The following is a 24,997-nucleotide window of genomic DNA, read 5'->3' as shown; positions in this document are numbered from 1 at the left end:
GGCCTCACCTAATTCCTGGTGATACCATGTGAGTGTCCTGCACCAGGCCTCAGCTAATTCCTGGTGATATCATGTGTGCGTGTCGTGCACCAGGCCTCAGCTAATTCCTGGTGATATCATGTGTGCGTGTCGTGCACCATGCCTCAGCTAATTCCTGGTGATATCATGTGTGAGTGTCGTGCACCAGGCCTCACCTAATTCCTGGTGATACCATGTGAGTGTCCTGCACCAGGCCTCAGCTAATTCCTGGTGATATCATGTGTGCGTGTCGTACACCAGGCCTCAGTTAATTCCTGGTGATATCATGTGTGCGTGTCGTGCACCAGGCCTCAGCTAATTCCTGGTGATATCATGTGTGCGTGTCGTGCACCATGCCTCAGCTAATTCCTGGTGATATCATGTGTGAGTGTCGTGCACCAGGCCTCACCTAATTCCTGGTGATACCATGTGAGTGTCCTGCACCAGGCCTCAGCTAATTCCTGGTGACATCATGTGTGAGTGTCATGCACCAGGCCTCACCTAATTCCTGGTGACATCATGTGTGAGTGTCATGCACCAGGCCTCACCTAATTCCTGGTGACATCATGTGTGAGTGTCATGCACCAGGCCTCAGCTAATTTCTGGTACAACAAGTCAGACTAGCTGCTATGCATGCAGCCAACTGACCACGGAAACAAGTTATCTGGACAGGAATGCAGAGTCAGTTACTGTGCACAGCTCCACAATGACATGTCGGTCTGTATCTTCCAGACGGGATTTGTTGCGCCACCCTCAGTTGGTGGTGCTTGTGTAAGACGGTGTGCGCAGTCTGCTCAGTGTGTAGCCGGTGTTGCTGTACCTACCCTCTGGTGGCTCAGACATGGGGGGGCTCAGGCAGTACATGTGGTACCCTCTGTCACAGTCATCACAGAACAACAACTGGTCCTGGAACGAAAAGGAAGCAGACGGGTAACAGACAAGATGGCGTCAGCACTGTTAAGCCGAGCCGGGGACACAACAGTTCATATTCACACTTGTGTGTGTGTGTGTGTGGATGGTACTTGAACACATGAAAAGCCTCTCTGTGTTTGTCTGCATGGACACAAAGTGTGGACACACCGCAATCGTTTCCAATTCCAACCATGTACTTTTGGCTACGTCTCAATCCTGTTGTGTGTTGTTGTATGTTGTTTGTGTAGTCGTGTTGGTTTCAACACGTTTGTTCGGCTGTGCTGTCAACAAATTGCAAAATGGTAGAAATCGAACTTTTTTTTGGGATCCCCCCCCCTTTTCCCCCTAATTGTATCCGCCAATTACCCCACTCTTCCGAGCCGTCCCGGTCTCTGCTCCGCCCCCTCTGCTGATCCGGGGAGGGCTGCAGACTACCACATGCCTCCTCCCATACATGTGGAGACACCAGCCGCTTCTTTTCACCTGGCAGTGAGGAGTTTCACCAGGGGGACGTAGGACATGGGAGGATCACGCTATTCTCCCAGTTCCCCCTCCCCCCTGAACAGGCGCCCTGACCGACCAGAGGAGGCGCTAGTGCCACAACCAGGACACACACCCACATCCGGCTTCCCACCCACAGACACGGCCAGTTGTGTCTGTAGGGACGCCTGACCAAGCCGGAGGCAACACGGGGATTTGAACCAGCGATCCCCGTGTTGGTAGGCAACGGAATAGACTGCAATGCTACCCGGACACCCTAGGAATCAAACGTTTTGATACTGACAGGCTCACCACTTGGCACTCTCTCAACAAACACAGCAGAAACCAGAATGTGCAGCCCACACGTAGCATGTGAAGTGTGTGACTATGGTAGAGAAAGGCCTGCAGGGAAGCAGCCTCAAGTACCAGGTCTGTCAGAGCACAGCCGGTGTCCCATACACAGAGGGCCAATGTGGAATGTGAAACCCTCCCTCCCAGGTGCAGTTTTGAATTTAGGTGATGGAATTTACTTGGGATTCATGTGCCACAGAATCACCACACACGCCGCACCGGGGAAGCACCATGCAAAACTTCATCTCCAATAACGACATAACACAACCTCAAAGGATTTTCCATGTCAGCAGTAATATGCAGTATGTTTGCCATGTGTGTGGTTGCAGGCATGCCTGCAGGTGTGTGTTCAGTGTGGATTTGACGCGCAAAGGTGAGAGAGACTTCCCTACATCATTCTCAGAGGTGCCACACAGGCTGCAAGATTTGCACTCAATGCACTGCCAGCGATAGGTCCTCACTGCAGCCGTCATGTTCATGGTGAACTGGAGACAGGATGGGTGGCCTGAGCACGCACACATGCACGCACACACACACACGCACACACACACATACACACACTTGCACGCACGTGTACACACACACACACACACACATATGCACACACAAATGCATAAACACATGCAAGCACACACCCACACACATGCACAGACACAGAGTTTATCAGCATCATCTGTCGGGTTACTGACACTGAGGCAGCTGTCTGTCTCTTAATCCAGTCCGTGACATAAAGCAGTTGAATTTGAGGAAAGTGTAGATAGCAACTTTTCCTTTGCGGACAGAAAGCATCTACAAACATGAAAACAAAAGTAGTTTGGAAGTTAAGGCAAAGCAACAAGGCTTTGAGCCACTGCAGGTACAGCGGCGGGGCCATGATACCACAGCACCACTTCCCTGCTGCCATGTTGAACTTTAGGACCAAGAAAAAAACACCAGTCTCAGTGGTAAGGAGGAACAAGTAACATTCTCTTTCCAAATGTACAATAGGAGACTTGTATTAATGAAGAGGCCCCCTTCCCGTGTCACTTATCCCTGTCAAACAGTCGCTACCTGAGCGTCCACAGTCGGCACAGGAAATCAGGTCTTCAGGACAGCCCGTCTTCTTGGAGCCCCCCAGACAGAAGTCACAGTACCCGTTGGCGATGACGGAGCCATCCGCTGCTTTCTTAGCTGGAGGGGGGAGAGAAACAGCTGGGGTTTACCTAAACTGTAACTAGCGACCCACCCCACCTCCCTTGTTGAGTTCGTGTCCTCCATCAGCGGTGCCGTACGGAGGGAGGAGAAACGAGTCAAGTCAGTATCATGAAATGTCCCCTGGAGTGAAGGACTTTCATCGATCTGCACACAGAGAGACAGACAGGACAGTGAATTAGAGGGAGGGTCTTGAAAGTCACACGAGATCAACAGAGCCACAATGGATAAGTAGTATCATTACTGTGGACAGAAGAGCAAGAGAAGGGGTCTAATCAGAAGGATGGGGGGGGGGGCAGCCACACGAGAACCATATAGTGGCAGGGTGTAAAAAAATGCATGATGGGAGATCTGAGCGAGCATGCTCTCTCTCTCTATCTATATCTATAGCTCTCTCTATCTTTATCTATCTATATTTAACTCTTCCTCTCTCCCTCTCTCTATCTATAGCTCTCTATCTTTATCTATCGCTATCTCTCTTCCTCTCTCTCTCCCTCACTCTCTCTCTCTGTGTCTCTCTCCATCTGTTTGTTTTGGTAAAACTAGCACCGTGCAGGCCCCGCTCAAGCCTGGGACTTCCTGAGCCCACCCAGGAAGGGGAGGGAGAGAGGGAGGCAGTGAGACGGACTCCGCTGGGAGCCCCTGGGGTCTGGTAAATATTGTCGGAGGAGTGCAGGCGAGGACGAGGTGGGAGCGGGCCGGTGGGGGAGGGAGCGGGCCGGTGGGGGAGGGAGCGGCCCAGACCTGCTGTCACACTGCGTGGGGAGAGACAAGCGCGCCACGTGAAGCCGTTTCATAATAATTAATAACAAGACAGAAATCCCCACTGCCTGCCTGCCTGCATCCACTACATGTGTGCTTTCTGTTTGCCTCTCTCTCACTTGCGCTCTCTCTCTCTCTCTCTCTCGCTCTTTTTCTCTTTCTGTCTTTGTCTCTCCCCCAAGAGCTCCAGCAGCCCCATCCCGCTCTCCACCCACCCTCCATCTTCTTGTTTGTCTGCCTGTTTACATCCTGTCTGTCTTGCCACTGTGGATTGCGTAATCACTTTAATGGCAGTGATCACGTGACCGGTGCAGAATAACGGCATGTGTACTTCCTTCTCCAAGAATTCATGTGACGGACAGGCTTGCAACAACGACTCAATGGGCAAGACTGAACCATACCGAACACTGCTGGGTGGGTATGGTGGGTGCACATGCATATCTCTACATATACCAACCTGGCTATGCACAAACACACATAGCCCTGCAGTCACATACACATGCATGCAATGTGGACATACAAACACACAGACAAGTGCCCTTAGAGGAATGCTTGCATCTGTGTGTGTGTGTGTGTGTGTGTGTGTGTGAATATGAATATTTGGTCCTCTCTAGTGAGGTCATTATACCATCCATTCCACGGTGGAGCTGGGTCTAGTATAAGGGGAGGGTAGGGGGATGGAAAGAATCGGGGGTGGGGGGGGGGGCTGGGGGTTTAAGTAGGGGACTGGGAGGAGAAAGGGAGGCAAGAGGAGAGTTGAGGCGAGCAGGAAGGAAAAGGGTGCAAGGAGAAAATAGGGATGAGGCAGGGCAGGGGAAAGAGAGGAAGAAGGCGGTGAAAAAGAACATGGGGGGATTGGGTTTCTACTCTATGGGGTCTCCCCAGAGAAATAAGAAAATTAAAAAAAACCCTCTCTGATCAGGGTGACGAAGAGAACGAGAACGAGAGAAACAAACAGAATTAGACTCGAAGAGGTTCGGAAAGACAGAGACAGGGAATAAGAAATAAAGAAGAGTGGTGCGAAACAAACGGGGAGCTGTCCATGGTGCTTCCCCACCGAACCATCTTCCAATGAGCTGCTCGAGCCAGCCACGTGCACCATGCTGCCAGCGATACTGTACCCCGGGTAGCACGCAGGACTGCAGCACACTCCGATGGAGAGGTTTTAACTCTATGTAGTTAAACAAAGTTAACACAATTCGAAACGCAGTATTTCCAGACAGATGGATCTATCCGAACACACGGAGTTTAACGGTAACGACGTTGTGAGAGCTGCTGTCAGCCTTTCGCAGCCGATGGGCAAGTTGACTGTGGAAGAAAATTATGCACAGTTGTATCAATGTAGCCATTTAAAAGAATACCTCGTCCTGCAGGGGCACCGCTGTGCTGAAAAAGCACTTACCCTGTACATAACATACTGCCAGAATCTATAATTGCCTTCGCACCAGTAAACTCGCCAGAGGAAGACGGGTCTGACATCACCAAACCGGCACAGCACACCGTGTTCACGGGACGTGCTGCAAAACATTCGGAAGAAGAAATGAAAAGGGAACGAATGCACCGCGTGCAATTAACTGCGATACAAAACACGTTGCAGGGAGGTGTTTACCGAGATGGATAGAGGTACTTAGAGAGCTATGCAGCCTTACAAAGCATATAGGCTGGGAGCAAAAGCAAACACGTCTTCTCCTTGTTGTTCTGGTCAAACAAATCTCTCCTTTCTTCTCTGGTTTTACTGCAGCACACTGCTGCTGATGGGCCTTAGAATCCCCCGTTGGGGAAACTACATTGGCACATAGAAAAAAACAAACACACACACACACACACAAACAAAAATGACACACACACAGCCAACATTAAACGTTACATTTGCATTTTGATCTGCATTATATATGATCTGCTCCCCCTCCTACCTGCTGCTATGTAAACACATGCCCCAGTACCTGTGTGTGTGTGTGTGTGTGTGTGTGTGTGTGTGTGTGTGTGTGTGTGTGTGTGTGTGTGTGTGTGTGTGTGTGTGTGTGTGGAGGCCCCAGAGAGTGAATCAGCAGGTTCTGACATATCTGTGAGCTGCCTGCTGGCCTGCCTGCTCAGAAACCCAGCTCCATCAATGATTAAACGCCTGCGGCCATGTTGCAAGACCTGCCTGCAACCACAGACACGCCATCACTGGGAGAGGGAGGGAAAGACGAAGAGGGGGGAGAAAGAGATGGAGGAGTACGCACAAACACAAGAGGGGAACAGGGATGAGAGAGAAAAGTCGAGAGCTAACAAAGACTGAGTAATGAATAATGAGGCAGGCAGATGTACAAACAAATGGACGGACAATGGGAGAGAGGGAAAGACCGACCGACAGACATCCTGGGGGGGGGGGGGGCAGCCAGGTCGTTGAGGGGTTCAGCGTGACACGCGGCACCTTCCTCCTCCTGGCTCCTCCTGTATAAACTGCTCTTCGCTGTTACCGGGAGCCACACTCCAAACCCCCGTTCCTCCAAGCCATTAATTCTACACTTCCCTCTCCTTTTTCACCCCTTTTTCCTCTCTTTTCACCCCCTCATCTCATATTCTCCATTTCTCTCCCTCTCCCTCTCCTAACTCTTCCTCGCTTTCTCTCCTTCTTCCCCTGCCTCTCCCCCCTCATTCCATCTTAGATCTCTCCCTCCCTCCTCTCCTCCTCCAATTACCGAGAGAGCGCAAGCAGAACAGCACACTTCACAGCTTTCAAGTGTTGGAGAGATCCTCCTGGGAATTATCCAGCAAGAGATGAATCCTCAAATGCTCCTCGCAGACCCCCCTCCCCCACCAACCTCGCCGCCCGACTCCCCCCCCCACCTCCCTCCCCCTCCCTGGATGTCGAGCTCTTATTTCTCTCTCATTTTCCATCTCTCCGTTTCTCTCTCCACCCCCAGCCTCAGCTCCTGTTATCACCATTATTCTCTAAGCCCTGTTCTCTTCTCTGCTTCCTCCATATTCATCTTTAGCCCCTTGCACCGGTGGAATGCCCGCTCCTCTCATGTCTTCTTTTTCTTCTACCCGATTTATCTATTCTGCAAGTTAATGTAGCCGTGCAGAATTCCAGTTTTTGGGCTTCGTCCAACTCGGAAAATCATCAAACCATGGGTCCTTCCAGAAAGAACAGCGACATGAGAGATTCTTAACAGAAATGAAAAGTAGAATCAACTCCTTCTTCTCTGCTTCTTGCACGGTTTCGTTATCTTCTAGGTGGTGAGAGCTCGTCGGCTTTCCAGACACTGTCTCCTGCCCCGAGCCCCGCCGTGCACGACCCCACACCTGTACTGTCTGCTCGGCGTGTGTCACGCAGAAAGTAAAAAGACATCTTCAGGATTCTTCCTCTCATAAGGAATTCAGCCCCTTCTTCTTCCCCCTCTCACACCTCCCTCTCACACCTCCTTTCCAAACCGCCTGGCAAAAATCCAATTACCAAAATTCCCTGAAACCAACACCACTGATTCAACTATAGCTGGTCGATACGCTCATCTGTTGGCTCGCCACAGCAACCACCTCCTCAATTTAGACCTCCATCCAGAGGAATTACCGCACACACACACACACACGCACACAAACACGCACGCGCACGCACGCACACACACACGACACACACAGACACATGCACGCACACGCACACAAACACGCACATGCACGACACACACACAGACACACACAGACACATGCACGCAGGCACACACACACGACACAGACACACAGACACACACAGACATACACAGACACACAGACACAGACACACACACATACAAACACACACACACACACAGACACACACACACGCTTCACTTTTCATTCTTTCCCCATACTTTTCATAGCTTTCCTCTCCTCGTTTGGTGTCCATGTCTAAAATGTCTTCTGCTGGTTTGTCCATCTCTGTCTCTGTCTCTCTCTTTCTCACTCTCTCTCTTGCTCTTTTGCTCTGTCTCACTCTCTTTCTCACTCTCTCTCTTGCTCTTTTGCTCTGTCTCACTCTCTCTCTCTCTTGCTCTTTTGCTCTGTCTCACTCTCTCTCTCTCTTGCTCTTTTGCTCTGTCTCACTCTCTTTCTCACTCTCTCTCTTGCTCTTTTGCTCTCTCTCTTTCTCACTCTCTCTCTTGCTCTTGTGCTCTCTCTCTCTCTTTCTCACTCTCTCTCTTGCTCTTTTGCTCTCTCTCTCACTCTCTCTCTGTCTCTCACGCTCTCTCTCTTTCTCACTCTCTCTCTTGCTCTGTCTCACTCTCTCTCTCTTTCTCACTCTCTCTCTTGCTCTTTTGCTTTCTCTCTTTCTCACTCTCTCTCTCTCTCTCTCTCTCTCTCTCTCTCTCTCTCTCTCTCTCTCTCTCTTTTGCTCTCTCTCCCTTTCTCTTTTGCTCTCTCTCTCTCTCCCAGTTTGACATGCTGTGCACTTTTCCCCTTATTCTGGACGGTGCTTGTTGGTAAAGAATTAAAGACTACTCATGAGGAAAGCAAATCCAGTCTCGCATGCATGCGAACATGAAATGCAGCGTTCATGGACGGGGGGAGAGACTTCCAACAGAGCAACTTCCCAACGTCCAACCGAGTATAATCCCATCCCATCCCATCACATCAAATGACATCCCATCCCATCACATCAAATGACATCCCATCAAATCAAATGACATCCCATCCCATCCCATTCCATCCCATCCCATCACATCAAATGACATCCCATCCCATCAAATCAAATGACATCCCATCCCATCCCATCACATCCCATCCCATCCCATCACATCAAATGACATCCCATCCCATCACATCAAATGACATCCCATCCCATCAAATCAAATGACATCCCATCCCATCAAATCAAATGACATCCCATCCCATCCCATCAAATGACATCCCATCCCATCCCATCAAATGACATCCCATCCCATCAAATCAAATGACATCCCATCCCATCACATCCCATCCCATCCCATCCAATCACATCAAATGACATCCCATCCCATCACATCAAATGACATCCCATCCCATCACATCAAATGACATCCCATCCCATCAAATCAAATGACATCCCATCCCATCAAATCAAATGACATCCCATCCCATCCCATCAAATGACATCCCATCCCATCCCATCAAATGACATCCGATCCCATCAAATCAAATGACATCCCATCCCATCCCATCACATCCCATCCCATCAAATGACATCCCATCCCATCCAATCACATCAAATTACATCCCATCCCATCACATCAAATATCATCCCATCCCATCCATCACATCCCATCCCATCAAATGGCATCCCATCCCATCCCATCACATCCCATCACATCAAATGACATCCCATCCCATCACATCTCCTCAAACTGGAATGATGTCCTCTGGCAAACAGGGGCACGGCGGCACAAGCATGCAGATAGCAAGGGACAAGTAGTCTTTACAAGGTATTCAGTCATCACTCCATTCTCAAACCAGTCATCACTCCATTCTCAAACCACTCATCACTCCAATCACAAACCACTCATCACTCCATTCTCAAACCAGTCATCACTCCATTCTCAAACCAGTCATCACTCCATTCTCAAACCAGTCATCACTCCATTCTCAAACCAGTCATCACTCCATTCTCAAACCAAACAGTCATCACTCCATTCTCAAACCAGTCATCACTCCATTCTTAAACCAAACAGTCATCACTCCATTCTCAAACCAAACAGTCATCACTCCATTCTCAAACCAGTCATCACTCCATTCTTAAACCAAACAGTCATCACTCCATTCTCAAACCAAACAGTCATCACTCCATTCTCAAACCAGTCATCACTCCATTCTCAAACCAAACAGTCATCACTCCATTCTCAAACCAAACAGTCATCACTCCATTCTCAAACAAAAACAAAGAAACCAGCTCAAATGAAACTAGGATAAACCAAGGCCGTCTGGCTACTCGGGAGTTGGCAGAAGTTAACTTGCTAGCAACGCAGCTATGGAAAGTCCACTGTGGCTAACATCATGAGTGAATTCAAAATGCACACACACACACACACACACACACACACACACACACGGGTAACATGAGTGAATTTAAAATGCACATGCATGCACACACACATCATGAGTGAATTTAAAATGTGCATGCGCGCGCACACACACACACATCATGAGTAACATCATGAGTGAATTTAAAATGCACACACACACACACACACACACACACACACACACACACACACACATCATGAGTAACATCATGAGTGAATTTAAAATGCACACACACACACACACACACACACACACACACACACACACACACACACACACACACACACACACACACGAGTAACATCATGAGTAAATTGAAAATGCAGATGTACACACACACATGCACGCACACACACACATCATGAGTAACATCATGAGTGAATTTCAAATGCACACACACACACACACACACACATCATGAGTAACATCATGAGCGAATTTCAAATGCACACACACACACACACACACACACATCATGAGTAACATCATGAGTGAATTTCAAATGCACACACACACACACACACACACACACACACACACACACACACACACACACACACACACACACACACACACACACACACACATCATCAGTGAATTTAAAATGCACATGCTCACACACTTGCTGGTTGTCCATCATGTCCGATGATGACCATCTTCTCCTCCTTGTGAGTCCTTTGGTGGCTGAACAGTCCGATCCTGGATGCACAGTTGCGGTTGCAGACCAGGCATGTAAAAGTGGTGCTGGGGGGGGGGCGGGGCAGGGGTAGCTTTGTGAGCTTGCCTCTTCACACGCTTTGCTACACGGTGTTGTGTGCGCTGGTTTTCCATATACTTCACTCCCTGTGAGACATGAGAGCGCCAGCTGGTGCGGCAGGAGGCAAGTTTATCCAAAGAAGAGGGGCTGATCTGGCATCTTTTCAGTATGGTCTTCATTTGGTCTTTGAACCGCTTCTTCTGCCCACCAGCAATGCATTGACCAAGGTGTAGTTGGCCGTAGAGGACTTTACGTGGGAGTCGTTCGCTGGGCATGCAAATAACATGCCCAGGCCACATAAGTTGGCTAGAATCTTTCCGGCAATGGCCAGTAGTGAAATACCCCTACTCCTGCACCAAGACTCCTACCAGGCCTCCCCGCGGCCACACATAGTAATTGGGGTCTTGCGACCCAAGGCTAACTTGGCAGGGGATCTCAGAACAGCAGTGGGCCCTAAAGATATGGTGTGCAGGCCCACCCTGGTGGACACGCCCTGGCACTTATCAACCACTGCCCTGACTGCATTGTGGGTGAGTCTGGGAAGACATAAGGCTAAGGGAGCTTACCCCAACAGAAAAGCAAGCTGTGGCGGCAGGCTTCGAGGCGGTTTCCAAAAAACCGGATTTCCGGCAGCCTCCTGCAGTTGTGAGGAGGTGCCGGTCATCTAGGGATCCCCCTTGCCATTGGAACCATCTCCTCTACAATCAAGTCATGTGGCGTTGGGAGAAGCACACCCCCCATGCCACTTTAAAAACCATCTCTGCCTAGGTATCTTCTTCTGCTACCTGAGTCCCAGATCTCACAAAGTCTGGCGGCGATAGAGTATCCAATGACAGGAGCAGGTCTGAATGAGCTGGGAGCTCTTAGTTGGATCTCTGCACACCAGCAACACAGGCAATGGTCGTTAGCAGCTGGGATTGAGTGGCAGCTGTTTCCGGCAGACCCTTGTGCGTCTGAGCAGCCCTATTTAGGGACCGCACTGCTCACCCCATTTGGGGAATGACCTAGAAAAGGTGGCCCAAAAATTGGCCACTCAACACTGTGCCTGGGCAGGAAAACCGCACCTGCCAGGCCATTCCACTACGTGGTCGAAAAACACACACTATACCACACGCGGACACACACGCGGACACACACACACACTGTAATGTTATACATGTAGGTGGCGAGCATTGTAGTGCTTCCTAGTGGTTATTTTAAAGACTGCTGTCAGTCTTTAAAATAGTGAAAGAACAGCATCACGGCGGGCTCGACACAGCAATTACAGCAAACAAAGACAGCGGCTCTTCGTTAACTGCCCTGCTTCATCTTACTTGTGCTCTTCATACCAAATAAGAGGTGTACAGCACATACAAGATAGACAACAAGGGAAACAAAAAGATCAACGGAAGGCTCCGTCTCAACCTCCACCCGTTAAGTCGTATGTGACCAGGTCTGTTGTTGCTTCATCTGACAGTTCTAGCAAATCTTCAGCAAGCCTAGCAGCAGCTAAAGCACGTGCCAAGGCTAAGGAGGCGCGTGCCCACTCCACCTTTGTTAAAAGAGAAACTGAGCTCATGGTTGAAAAAGCCCAGTTGAAAGTAGAGGAGGCGCGCATGGAGGCCACTCTAACAACACTGAAGCAAGAGGAAGAGGTTGCAGCTGCATTAGCTGAAGCATTGATTCTGGAATCAGCTGTAGCAGAACTGGGATCTAAAGCAGGCTCAGTGGAAATCGCAGGTATTCCTCATGACTCCAGAGAGAAAAGAACAAGTGACTATGTTGAATGCCACTCTAGTCAGCAGTCATTGCCCCATGCTGAGTCTAACACCGCACCCAATCAGCCACATGAAGTTCCTCAAGCTCCGCCACACCAAGACAGCAAGCAAAATCCCATTCACACAGCTAGGGATGGACCGACCATCACTCCTATTTTTGTCAAGCACCACACTAGCAACTTCAGAGAGCATAGCATGAATCAGCCAGCTACCCAATATTCAACCGGTATCCATCCACACAGTTTGTCATCCATGTGTGGACCTTCATTAAGTGCAAAGAGTGTGACAGCAAAAAAGATGTCACAGCTCTTCATCCAGGACCAGCTCCATGGACCGTCAAAGAGCCTCACAGCATTGGTGGGGAGGAAAGTGAAGAAGGTGTGGTGAAGCCAACACCTCCCGCTCCTGCTCCAAAATATGCCTCATTAAGATGCATTCAAAAGAAAACCCAGACAGATCGATAAAAGTCTATGCTGTACTCGATGACCAGAGTAATAGGTCTCTTGCTCGGTCCGAGTTCTTTGACTTGTTCAACCTCGAGGGCTCAGATTCTCCCTACACGCTGCGCACATGTGCTGGAGTCACAGAGATGTCTGGAAGAAGATGAGCTGGCTTCATCGCTCAGCCCTCAGATGGAAGTCTCAGCGTACCTCTTCCCACACTCTGAGTGCAACCATATGCCGAATGATAGGTCAGAAATACCTACTCCTGAGGCTGCCAAACACCATTCCAAGCCTATTGTTCACCTCATCCCGATGCACAGATTCTCCCACTCCTTGGCCGGGATGTCTTACAAGTCCACAAGGTAAGAGACCAGCGTAATGGGACAAACAACGCCCCTTATGCCCAAAAACTTGACCTCGGATGGTTGTAGTTGGAGAGGTCTGTCTAGGTGCAGCTCACAAGCCTAAGGGAGTCAGTGCATACCGGACTAATGTTTTGGAGAATGGCTGCCACTCTCACTTCAGCCCATGTTCCAACCACCTGGTTTTGAAAGAGAAGCTCACAGTAGGTACAAGCACCAAGCCTCTCAGCTCTCAAAACCTAAGTTGCCCTCATTTTTCTGACAGCCCAGTTCAGAATGCTGGAGATCGTTCACTGGGAAGCAAGATCTTCGAAAGGACAGAGGATGACAAGCAGGCGCCCCGGCAGCCTAGCTATCCTAGCAAGGAGGCGTCCCAGTAGCCTAGCTACCCTATCAAGCAGGCGCCCCAGCAGCCTAGCTACTTTCCCCAACAGGTGCCCCAGCAGCCCAGTTACTATCCCCAGAAGCTGAGCTACAGTCCGCAGGTGTCCCAGAAGCCGAGTTACCATCTACAGCAGTAGTCCCAACATCCCAACTATAGCCATTATTCTGTTTTTTACCCAGGCAGAGTACCATTGACAGTTCCTTGCCTTATTTTATTCAGTTTGTTGGACTTAATTAAGAAATTGATAGTGGTATTGTGTTCAATACCAGGTGGGGAGTGTAATGTTATACATGTAGGTGAAGAGCATTGTAGTGCATCTCACTGGTTATTTTAAAGACTGCTGTCAGTTTAAAGTCCTTGTTTCCTATTGGTCATTTGCAATCACATGGTTACGGTCATAGTTCAGACCAGCCGTCTTATATTTGAGATCTGCATGGTAATGTGCTTCAGAGCATTCTTTGTTTAATCCATCACATCCGCCGGTGTTGAGCCTTGGAGAAGCTTTGTTCGTAAGTTTATATGTTACATCTTTATAGATAAGGATTGATGAATATTTTGTTGTTTTATTTAATATTTGTAAAGATTTATAGCTAATTAATTAAACCCTTTTTTGTCACATATAGAGCAGCCATCTGTCTAGTATTTTTGTAATAAGCAAATATTTACATTTCTACACTTTTTATGTACATTAAGAACATTTTCTTCTGTATTTATTTACAGTTTCACAGAGTTTTTGGCATTGTAAGAAAGCAACTTGACGAAGATTAACAAGTAAACAGCCTTCAGCTTTACTTCCACGCCTGAGTCATCATTAACCCTTACAGTGCCTAGCACGTTTAGCTATCTGTCCCTTCGTGTAGAGCCACGCACACAGGGGACAGAATACACACACATGTACGCACACACACACACACACACACACACACACACACACACATAGTATCATGAGTAACATCATGAGTGAATTTAAAATGCACACGCGCGCACACACACACACACACACACACATCATGAGTAACATCATCAGTGAATTTAAAATGCACATGCACACACACACACACACACACATCATGAGTAACATCATCAGTGAATTTAAATTGCACATGCAAACACACACACACACCATGAGAAACATCAGGAGTGAATTTAAAATGCACACGCGCACACACACACACACACACCATGAGTAACATCAGGAGTGAATTTAAAATGCACACGCACACACACACACACACACACACACACACATTGAGTAACATCAGGAGTGAATTTAAAATGCACACGCACGCACACACACACACACACACACACACACACACACACACACACACACACACACACACACACACACACACACACCATGAGTAACATCAGGAGTGAATTTAAAATGCACACGCACACACACACACACACACACACACACACACACATCATGAGTTACATCATGAGTGAATTTACAACCCCCAAATAAATGTTGCAGTTTGATTCCTCAAGGATGTGAAGGCGTGGTTTGGATGGGCTCCTGCAGGCAGGAAACAGGGGTGATGGTTTGGATGGGCACCTGCAGGCGGGAAACAGGGGTGATGGTTTGGATGGGCACCTACAGGCGGGAAACAGGGGTGATGGTTTGGATGGGCACCGGCAGGCAGGAAACAGGGGTGAAGACGTGGTTTGGATGGGCGCCTGCAGGCAGGAAACAGGGGTGATGGTTTGGATGGGCACCTGCAGACGAGAAAAAGGGGTGAAGACGTGGTTTGGATGGGCGCCTGCAGGCAGGAAACAGGGGTGATGGTTTGGATGGGCTCCTGCAGGTGGGAAACAGGGGTGATGGGTTGGATGGGCACCTGCAGGTGGGAAACAGGGGTGATGGGTTGGATGGGCACCTGCAGGCGAGAAACAGGGGTGATGGTTTGGATTGGCACCTACAGGCGGGAAACAGGGGTGATGGTTTGGATGGGCACCTGCAGGCGAGAAACAGGGGTGAAGACGTGGTTTGGATGGGCGCCTGCAGGCGGGAAACAGGGGTGATGGTTTGGATGGGCGCCTGCAGGCGGGAAACAGGGCTGAAGACGTGGTTTGGATGGGCACCTGCAGGCGGGAAACAGGGGTGAGGATGTGGTTTGGATGGGCACCTACAGGCGGGAAACAGGGGTGATGGTTTGGATGGGCGCCTGCAGGCGGGAAACAGGGGTGAAGACGTGGTTTGGATGGGCACCTGCAGACGGGAAACAGGGGTGAGGATGTGGTTTGGATGGGCACCTGCAGGCGGGAAACAGGGGTGAAGATGTGGTTTGGATGGGCACCTGCAGGCGGGAAACAGGGGTGAAGACGTGGTTTGGATGGGCACCTGCAGGCAGGAAACAGGGGTGATGGTTTGGATGGGCTCCTGCAGGCAGGAAACAGGGGTGATGGTTTGGATGGGCACCTGCAGGCGGGAAACAGGGGTGATGGTTTGGATGGGCACCTGCAGGCAGGAAACAGGGGTGATGGTTTGGATGGGCACCTGCAGGCGGGAAACAGGGGTGATGGTTTGGATGGGCACCTGCAGGCGGGAAACAGGGGTGATGGTTTGGATGGGCACCTGCAGGCGGGAAACAGGGGTGAAGACGTGGTTTGGATAGGCTCCTGCAGGCGGGAAACAGGGGTGATGGTTTGGATGGGCTCCTGCAGGCAGGAAACAGGGGCGAAGATGTGGTTTGGATGGGCACCTGCAGATTGGAAACAGGGGTGATGGTTTGGATGGGCACCTGCAGATTGGAAACAGGGGTGATGGTTTGGAAGGGCACCTGCAGGCAGGAAACAGGGGTGAGGATGTGGTTTGGATGGGCACCTGTAGGCAGGAAACAGGGGTGATGGTTTGGATGGGCGCCTGCAGGCGGGAAACAGGGGTGATGGTTTGGATGGGCACCTGCAGGCGGGAAACAGGGGTGAAGACGTGGTTTGGATAGGCTCCTGCAGGCGGGAAACAGGGGTGATGGTTTGGATGGGCTCCTGCAGGCAGGAAACAGGGGTGAAGATGTGGTTTGGATGGGCTCCTGCAGGCAGGAAACAGGGGCGAAGATGTGGTTTGGATGGGCTCCTGCAGGCTGGAAACAGGGGTGATGGTTTGGATGGGTGCCTGCAGGTGGGAAACACGGGTAAAGACGTGGTTTGGATGGGCACCTGCAGATGGGAAACGGGTGATGGTTTGGAAGGGCACCTGCAGGCGGGAAACAGGGGTGAGGATGTGGTCTGGATGGGCACCTGCAGGCAGGAAACAGGGGTGATGGTTTGGATGGGCGCCTGCAGGCGGGAAACAGGGGTGATGGTTTGGATGGGCACCTGCAGGCGGGAAACAGGGGTGAAGACGTGGTTTGGATGGGCGCCTACAGACGGGAAACAGGGGTGATGGTTTGGAAGGGCTCCTGCAGGCAGGAAACAGGGGTGAAGACGTGGTTTGGATGGGCTCCTGCAGGCGGGAAACAGGGGCGAAGATGTGGTTTGGATGGGCTCCTGCAGGCAGGAAACAGGGGTGATGGTTTGGATGGGCGCCTGCAGGCGGGAAACAGGGGTAAAGACGTGGTTTGGATGGGCACCTGCAGATGGGAAACAGGGGTGATGGTTTGGAAGGGCACCTGCAGACGGGAAACAGGGGTGATGGTTTGGATGGGCGCCTGCAGGTGGGAAACAGCGGTGATGGTTTGGATGGGCGCCTGCAGGTGGGAAACAGGGGTGAGGATGTGGTTTGGATGGGCACCTGCAGGCAGGAAACAGGGGTGATGGTTTGGATGGGCACCTGCAGGCAGGAAACAGGGGTGATGGTTTGGATGGGCGCCTGCAGGCGGGAAACAGGGGTGATGGTTTGGATGGGCACCTGCAGGCGGGAAACAGGGGTGAAGACGTGGTTTGGATAGGCCCCTGCAGGCGGGAAACAGGGGTGATGGTTTGGATGGGCTCCTGCAGGCAGGAAACAGGGGTGAAGACGTGGTTTGGATGGGCTCCTGCAGGCGGGAAACAGGGGCGGAGATGTGGTTTGGATGGGCTCCTGCAGGCAGGAAACAGGGGTGATGGTTTGGATGGGCGCCTGCAGGTGGGAAACAGGGGTGAAGGCGTGGTTTGGATGGGCGCCTGCAGGTGGGAAACAGGGGTGGTGGTTTGGATGGGCACCTGCAGCTGGGAAACAGGGGTGAGGATGTGGTTTGGATGGGCACCTGCAGGCAGGAAACAGGGGTGATGGTTTGGATGGGCGCCTGCAGGCGGGAAACAGGGGTGAAGACGTGGTTTGGATGGGCGCCTGCAGGCGGGAAACAGGGGTGAAGACGTGGTTTGGATGGGCACCTGCAGATGGGAAACAGGGGTGATGGTTTGGAAGGGCACCTGCAGGCGGGAAACAGGGGTGATGGTTTGGAAGGGCACCTGCAGGCGGGAAACAGGGGTGAGGATGTGGTTTGGATGGGCACCTGCAGGCAGGAAACAGGGGTGATGGCAGGCAGGAAACAGGGGTGATGGTTTGGATGGGCGCCTGCAGGCAGGAAACAGGGGTGATGGTTTGGATGGGCACCTGCAGACGGGAAACAGGGGTGAAGGCGTGGTTTGGATGGGCGCCTGCAGGTGGGAAACAGGGGTGAAGACGTGGTTTGGAAGGGCGTCTGCAGGTGGGAAACAGGGGTGATGGTTTGGATGGGCACCTGCAGCTGGGAAACAGGGGTGAGGATGTGGTTTGGATGGGCACCTGCAGGCAGGAAACAGGGGTGATGGTTTGGGTGGGCGCCTGCAGGCAGGAAACAGGGGTGATGGTTTGGATGGTTTGGATGGGCGCCTGCAGGCGGGAAACAGGGGTGAAGGCGTGGTTTGGATGGGCTCCTGCAGGCAGGAAACAGGGGTAAAGGCGTGGTTTAGATGGGCTCCTGCAGGCGGGAAACAGGGGTGAAAACATGGTTTGGATGGGTGCCTGCAGGCGGGAAACAGGGGTGAAGACGTAGTTTGGATGGGCGCCTGCAGGCGGGAAACGGGGGTGAAGGCGTGGTTTGGATGGGCGCCTGCAGACGGGAAACAGGGGTGAAGGTGTGGTTTGGATGGGCGCCTGCAGACGGGAAACAGGGGTGAAGGCGTGGTTTGGATGGGCGCCTGCAGACGGGAAACAGGGGTGAAGGCGTGGTTTGGATGGGCGCCTGCAGGTGGGAAACAGGGGTGAAGAAGTGGTTTGGATGGGCACCTGCAGGCAGGAAACAGGGGTGATGGTTTGGATGGGCACCTGCAGGCGGGAAACAGGGGTGAAGGCGTAGTTTGGATGGGCACCTGCAGGCAGGAAACAGGGGTGAAGGCGTGGTTTGGATGGGCACCTGCAGGCGGGAAACGGGGGTGAAGGCGTGGTTTGGATGGGCGCCTGCAGGTGGGAAACAGGGGTGAAGAAGTGGTTTGGATGGGTGCCTGCAGACGGGAAACAGGGGTGAAGGCGTGGTTTGGATGGGCACCTGCAGACGGGAAACAGGGGTGAAGGCGTGGTTTGGATGGGCGCCTGCAGGTGGGAAACAGGGGTGAAGAAGTGGTTTGGATGGGAGCCTGCAGACGGGAAACAGGGGTGAAGGCGTGGTTTGGATGGGCGCCTGCAGGTGGGAAACAGGGGTGAAGAAGTGGTTTGGATGGGAGCCTGCAGACGGGAAACAGGGGTGAAGGCGTGGTTTGGATGGGCGCCTGCAGGTGGGAAACAGGGGTGAAGAAGTGGTTTGGATGGGAGCCTGCAGACGGGAAACAGGGGTGAAGGCGTGGTTTGGATGGGCGCTTGCAGACGGGAAACAGGGATGAAGGCGTGGTTTGGATGGGCACCTGCAGGTGGGAAACAGGGGTAAAGGCGTGGTTTGGATGGGCACCTGCAGGCGGGAAACGGGTGAGCCCAGTTTCTGCTCGTTCTTCATGTACCCAAGCTGATCTCCTCCATTTCTATTACAATAGATCATGAATATCCCAACAATACGGGTACACACACGGGGGAACGGAGCAAGAGGAAGAGGAGGGCGAGAGAGAGGCACACAAGAGATGGAGGAGGCGCACACTGAATATACCGAGGACAGAGAGGAGAACATCAAGAGCAGAGAGAGGAGCCGAGAGAGAGAGGAGCTCGGGAGAAAGGCAAGAAAAAAAAGGGTAGGGGGAAGGAAGCGAGGAAGTCTTTCCTGTTGCATCGGAGCAGCGGTGTGTGAAAACACACACTCTGCACTCTTGTCACCTCGCCACCTAATGAGGAGAGCCTCTCAGGAGCAACACCCACCACCACCAACATTACAGTACATACCACGGACACACACCCACACACACACACAGGACATGCACGCATCACACACACACCACAACCACACACACCAAGATTTATAACCATGCCTTTGTATAATTTGCAGTCTGGCTTCGGTCCCATCCCCCACTTGCTCTCTTTAATGTGACGAATGAGAGTCCTCTGCCCCTGATACACACACACACGCGCACACACACACACACACACACACACACACATCCACAGTCACCTAACGTATAAAGAAAAGGAATGGACAAACAAAATGAATGGGGAAAAAAACAGCACAAATCCAAAAGACACACAAATATAAACACAAGCCCAGCAGCTTGAAGACTCGGAGTCAGCATCACTTTCCACACCGACAAAAGGAGACAGACAGCGATGCAGTCAGATGGAAATTGTCAGTCACAGATGAAAAAGTCCGTGACTCGCTCTCTTTCTCTCTCCCTCTCCCTTTTCTCCCTCCCCTCGCTCTCACCCGTATTGCTACGGCTCCTCTGCTTGTCTCCACACACACACACACGCTTTTACGCTTTGTTGTTATTTGTTTTATCTCTGATTCATTCTGCTTGATTTTTCATTCCCCTTTTCTTACTTGTTCTATCCCCCCCTCCCCCCTCTCTTTCTCTATCTCAATTCAATTCAATTCAATTCAATTCAATGATGCTTTATTGGCATGGCTGCATTAATTACAATGTTGCCAAAACAAAACAGGTCAACAGAGAACTAAACACAAAAAAAGGAAAAAAAAAGGAAAAAGGAAGACATAGATCTGGCAGAAACATAGAACAGCACTTGAACAGCAACTGACAGTAACTGACAATGTTTTGGTCACTCACTGTCCCTTAGACCAGTGTTTCTCAACCCAGTCCTCAAGGACCCCCTAACCTGCAGATTTTCATTGTAACCCTGCATAGGTAGCTCTGCTTGTACTTACTCAACCAATCATCTCACAGCACTTAATTATGCAAGGTGTGCAAACTCTTGACATTCACTGCTGAATTACTACAAACAGGTACCTATTCAGGGTTGCAAAGAAAATCTGCAGGATAGGGGGTCCTTGAGGACTGGGTTGAGAAACACTGCCTTAGACTATGGCATTCTGACACATATTGTGCAGCACGGTGTGACCTTTGACCCTCTCCTAAAATAAGTGGCCATTGTTCTTTCTCATCCAGCAGTAGAACATTTGGAATCTGGTTTTCAAATGTCTCCTGGTATTTTTCTCTTATGTTCTGGAATGTCTCACAATTTAGCAGGAAGTGCATCTCTGTCTCCACCTCACCTGCCGTACAGTCACCACATATTCTTTGCTCTTTTGGTAGCCAAGATGTTGTGTGTGTCTGCCCTTTTCAGTGGCTAGACTGTGGTCAGTGAGCCTGTACTTGGTAAGGATGTGTCTGTGCTGACTGTCTCTGACAGTGGACAGACAGACAGTCAGCCAGTTTGTCTTCTCTTTTTAGGACCCCATAACATTCTCATTTGTGTTGTCATTTGGTTTCTGTGCCCCAGTGTTCCACACATGAGTTGTTGCGTTGTGTGATGATGTGGTTTACTCTAGTCTGTGGCTGGTTAGCAGTGCTAGTCTGAAACTCATCTGTGTCAGTGGTTACGGGGTCAGTTAGTTTCACAACCAGCTGACTGAGGGGACGCTTTCTTAGCTCTTGGATTTGGATGCTTTAAACTGCAGTGTGTGGTGGGGACTTGATTTAAGGTGCATCCAGAATTTAAGTGATCTGTTCTTGATATTTATTATCAATGGGAAACGGCCTAATTCTGCCCTGCATGCATCTGTTGGTGTTTTCCTTTGCACGTTTAGCAATTTGCCAGAATTCTGCATGCAGGGCTTCTATTGGATGTTTGTCCCTTCTAGTGTAGTCTTGCTGACTGAGTGGACACCGTACTTCACTTCCATATACTGCAATGGGCAGGAGGACACTGTCAAAGATTTTGGACCAGATTTTAATTGGGATGTCTGTTTGATAGAATTTCCTTTTTATTGCATAGAAAGTTTTGCGGGCTTTCTCTTTAAGGGCATTCACTGCCAGACCAGAGCTTCCCGAGGAGCTGACCCTCAGTCCCAGGTCATCATAGTTTAACGTGTACTCTAGGGCGTTGTTATCTAGAGTAAATAGGTGTCTACTTTCCTGACACCTGGGTTTCTTGTGGAAGATCATAATTTTTGTCTTTTTTAAGTTTACTGTCAGGGCCCAGTTCTGACAGTATTTCTCTAGCAGATCCAGATGCTGCTGTAGACCCTGTTCTGTGGGTGACAGCAGCACCAGGTCATCTGCATAGAGCAAGAATTTAACTTCTGTGTTGTTTAGGGTGAGGCCAGGAGATACAGACTGTTCCAGTAACACAGCTAACTCACTGATGTAGATATTGAACAGGGTTGGACTCAAACTGCAGCCCTGTCTCACCCCTCGCCCTTCAGTGAAGCATTCTGTTCTTTTGTTGCCATGTTTTACACCACACTTATTTTCCAAATATAAATATTTGATTATGTCAAACACTTTAACCCCTACACAACTTTGGATGATTTTATAATATAAGCCATAGTGCCAGATTGAATCAAATGCTTTCTTCAAATCAATAAAGCGTGCAAATATTTTTCCTTTATATAGGATTGTTGTAACGACTTCCGGCAAGATGGCGCTAGTGTGTGCGACGAGCCATCTGTCGGGTCTGTTTGGCGTATTGTTTACTATTGTTCTGTTTTGCCACATATGCTGTCATGATGACCTTACTCTACTCGTATATGATCGCCAAGCGCTTCTCAATATCCGAGCGTCCCATGAGTTGCTGTTAAAGCACAATTTGGGAGATCCATTTTCAAACCTTCCTCCATTGCTCTCGGCTATACTGGCATACCTGCGCCGCCCACCTTGTGTCATTCCCCGAAGGAAGCGCCCTAGAAGACGGGGAAAGCGGGGTGGTGTTCGGGTGAGAATCAAGGCTTACCTAACGTCCTCCCATGGAAATGATCCTCGCCTCCTTCGCAGTGGTTATCACTTTTTTCCGATTCGATGGCTCCTGCCTGTTGTTCCTGGCGTTGCTGTGGGCCAACTTCACTTGCCGGTGGAGGCTCCTCTTCCCAGACAGATGCGACCCGTAGAGGCGGCGTGGATAACAGGAACCTTCGCCCACTGGATCATGCATGAGCATCAAAGAGGCGCTTACTGTCCGCCTGGCTCTCGTTAATGCTAGATCGCTAGCTAATAAGACATTCCAGCTAAATGACTTCTTTACCTCTTGGGAATTGGATTTTATGTTTCTGACGGAGACCTGGTTTCACGCTGGTGAGTTCACCTCATTTTCTGAACTTCTTCCCCCTGACTGTTTATTCATCAGCTCGCCTCGGGCCACTGGCCAAGGTGGAGGTCTAGCTTCTGTATTTAAATCCAGCTTCCACATCTCCAGCTTCCAGCTGCAGCATTTTGAAATAAAGTGTAATTGTCCAGTGCTGTGCGCAGTGGTCTACCGTCCACCGAAATTCAATAAGGACTTCATTGAGGAATTCACAGACTTTGTGGCGGGGATTATAGTGAACTACCACAGTTTCTTAATTGTCGGTGATTTTAATATCCATGTCTGTTGTGAATCCAGACCTCTGGTCAAAGACTTTTTGAATCCTATTGACTCTTTTAATCTCACTGTATTGGTGACTAGCCCGGCACATGAGAAGGGTCACACACTGGACCTTGTGTTGGCCTTTGGTTTAAGTGTATGCATCACTGAAATATGTGATACAATTATATTGGAACATTAGCCTGTGCTATTTACTGTGACACTGCCTTATTCTCAGGTTAAATCGCGTGCCCTGGCACGCCCCCTGCGCACAATTAACCCTTTGATGGCATCTTAGTTTTCTGTTGCTTTTAAAGATTCTATGCTTCACACCCTGGACGACTCTTGTAATCTCAGTGTTAATTACATTACCACTCTTTTTAACTCTACCTGCACTGACATACTGGACTTGGTTGCTCCTGTTGCAACCAAACGCCCTAAACCAGTGACAGAGCCATGGCTCAATGACACCACCCGCGCTCTTAGATGCACATGTAGACGTGCTGAGAGAAAGTGGAAGAAAGACAAAGTTCATGTCTCCTTAGGAATTCTAAGAGACTGCTTATCAGAGTACTAGAGAGCCGTTAAATCTGCAAAAACACAGTTTCTATCAAACCTTGTGTCCAACAATTGTCATAGGCCTCAGGTTCTTTTTAATACTATTAACTCTGTTATAAATCCATGTGATTCTCCTTGCATTGTGCAAACACCCACTCTCTGTGAAGAATTTCTTAAAGTTTTTACAGATAAAATCTCTGCTATTAGGGTCTCACCATCTTCTTCAGCCTCAGATCCTTCTGTTTATTCTATGGGCCCAGCTGTCTTAGAGCAGTTTGAGCCCGTGTCTCCCTCCTTTATATCTGAGGTAGTTAACCATTTGAGGCCTTCACATTGCCCCCTTGACAGTAGTCCACCCCGACTGTTAAAGGATGTTTTTACCACCGTTGGGTCTTGTATTATAAATTTGATAAACACCTCTCTTCTCTCAGGCTGTGTTCCTGCTGCTTTCAAACATGCTGTAGTACAGCCCCTCATCAAAAACAGCAATCTTTATCCCTCTGTTCTTTCTAATTTTAGGCTAATTTCTAAGCTGCCTTTTCTTTCAAAAGTCTTAGAGAAAGCAGTTTATGTACATTTACAAACGCACCTAGAAATTAATGGCATTTGTGAAAAGTTCTAGTCTGGTTTCAAAATCACATCACAGCACTGAAACAGCCCCTTTAAGAGTTTTTAATGATCTTCTTTTAACTGTGGACTCTGGGAACTCAACTGTTCTGGTGCTTTTTGACCTGACTGCTGCCTTCGACACAGTTGACCATAATATTCTTTTATCATGTCTTGAGCTATGTGTAGGCACTAAAGGCACAGCCCTAGAATGGTTCAAGTCTTACCTGCCAAATAGAGGCTTTTCTGTCCATATAGACCAAGTCTCTTCAGCTGCGGTCCCACTTAACTGTGGGGTCCCACAAGGCTCCATTTTGGGCCACATTCTCTTCTCATCGTATATGCTGCCCTTGGGATCCATTTTAAAAAAAACATAATATGTCTTTTCATTGTTTTGCTGATGATTTGCAAATCTATCTGCCTAAAAAAACAAACAGCAGAGATTCTATACAGGCTTTGCTGAGTTCTTTAAAGGATGTCAAAATATGGATGGAGTTAAATTTCCTGAAACTAAATCAAAATAAGACTGAAATTATTGTATATGGACAGCCTGATCTGC

The 24,997-nt window shown here is 49.8% G+C and overlaps 1 protein-coding gene across 1 annotated transcript in view; it reads right to left on the bottom strand.

Annotated features, from left to right (window-relative positions):
• Window positions 1-24,997, bottom strand: part of dpf1 (double PHD fingers 1) — a 198,150-nt gene that overhangs the window by 2,204 nt on the left and 170,949 nt on the right. Inside the window, 3 exon segments of the mRNA XM_056283643.1 lie at window positions 843-924; window positions 2,154-2,266; window positions 2,812-2,931. Of these exon segments, the coding sequence (XP_056139618.1) occupies window positions 843-924; window positions 2,154-2,266; window positions 2,812-2,931 (315 nt within the window).

Source organism: Lampris incognitus, chromosome 7 (assembly GCF_029633865.1).
Source record: "Lampris incognitus isolate fLamInc1 chromosome 7, fLamInc1.hap2, whole genome shotgun sequence".
Classification (NCBI taxonomy): Eukaryota; Metazoa; Chordata; class Actinopteri; order Lampriformes; family Lampridae; genus Lampris; species Lampris incognitus.
The sequence above is the reverse complement of the archived record's forward strand: the minus strand, read 5'-3'. Positions and strand labels throughout refer to the sequence as shown.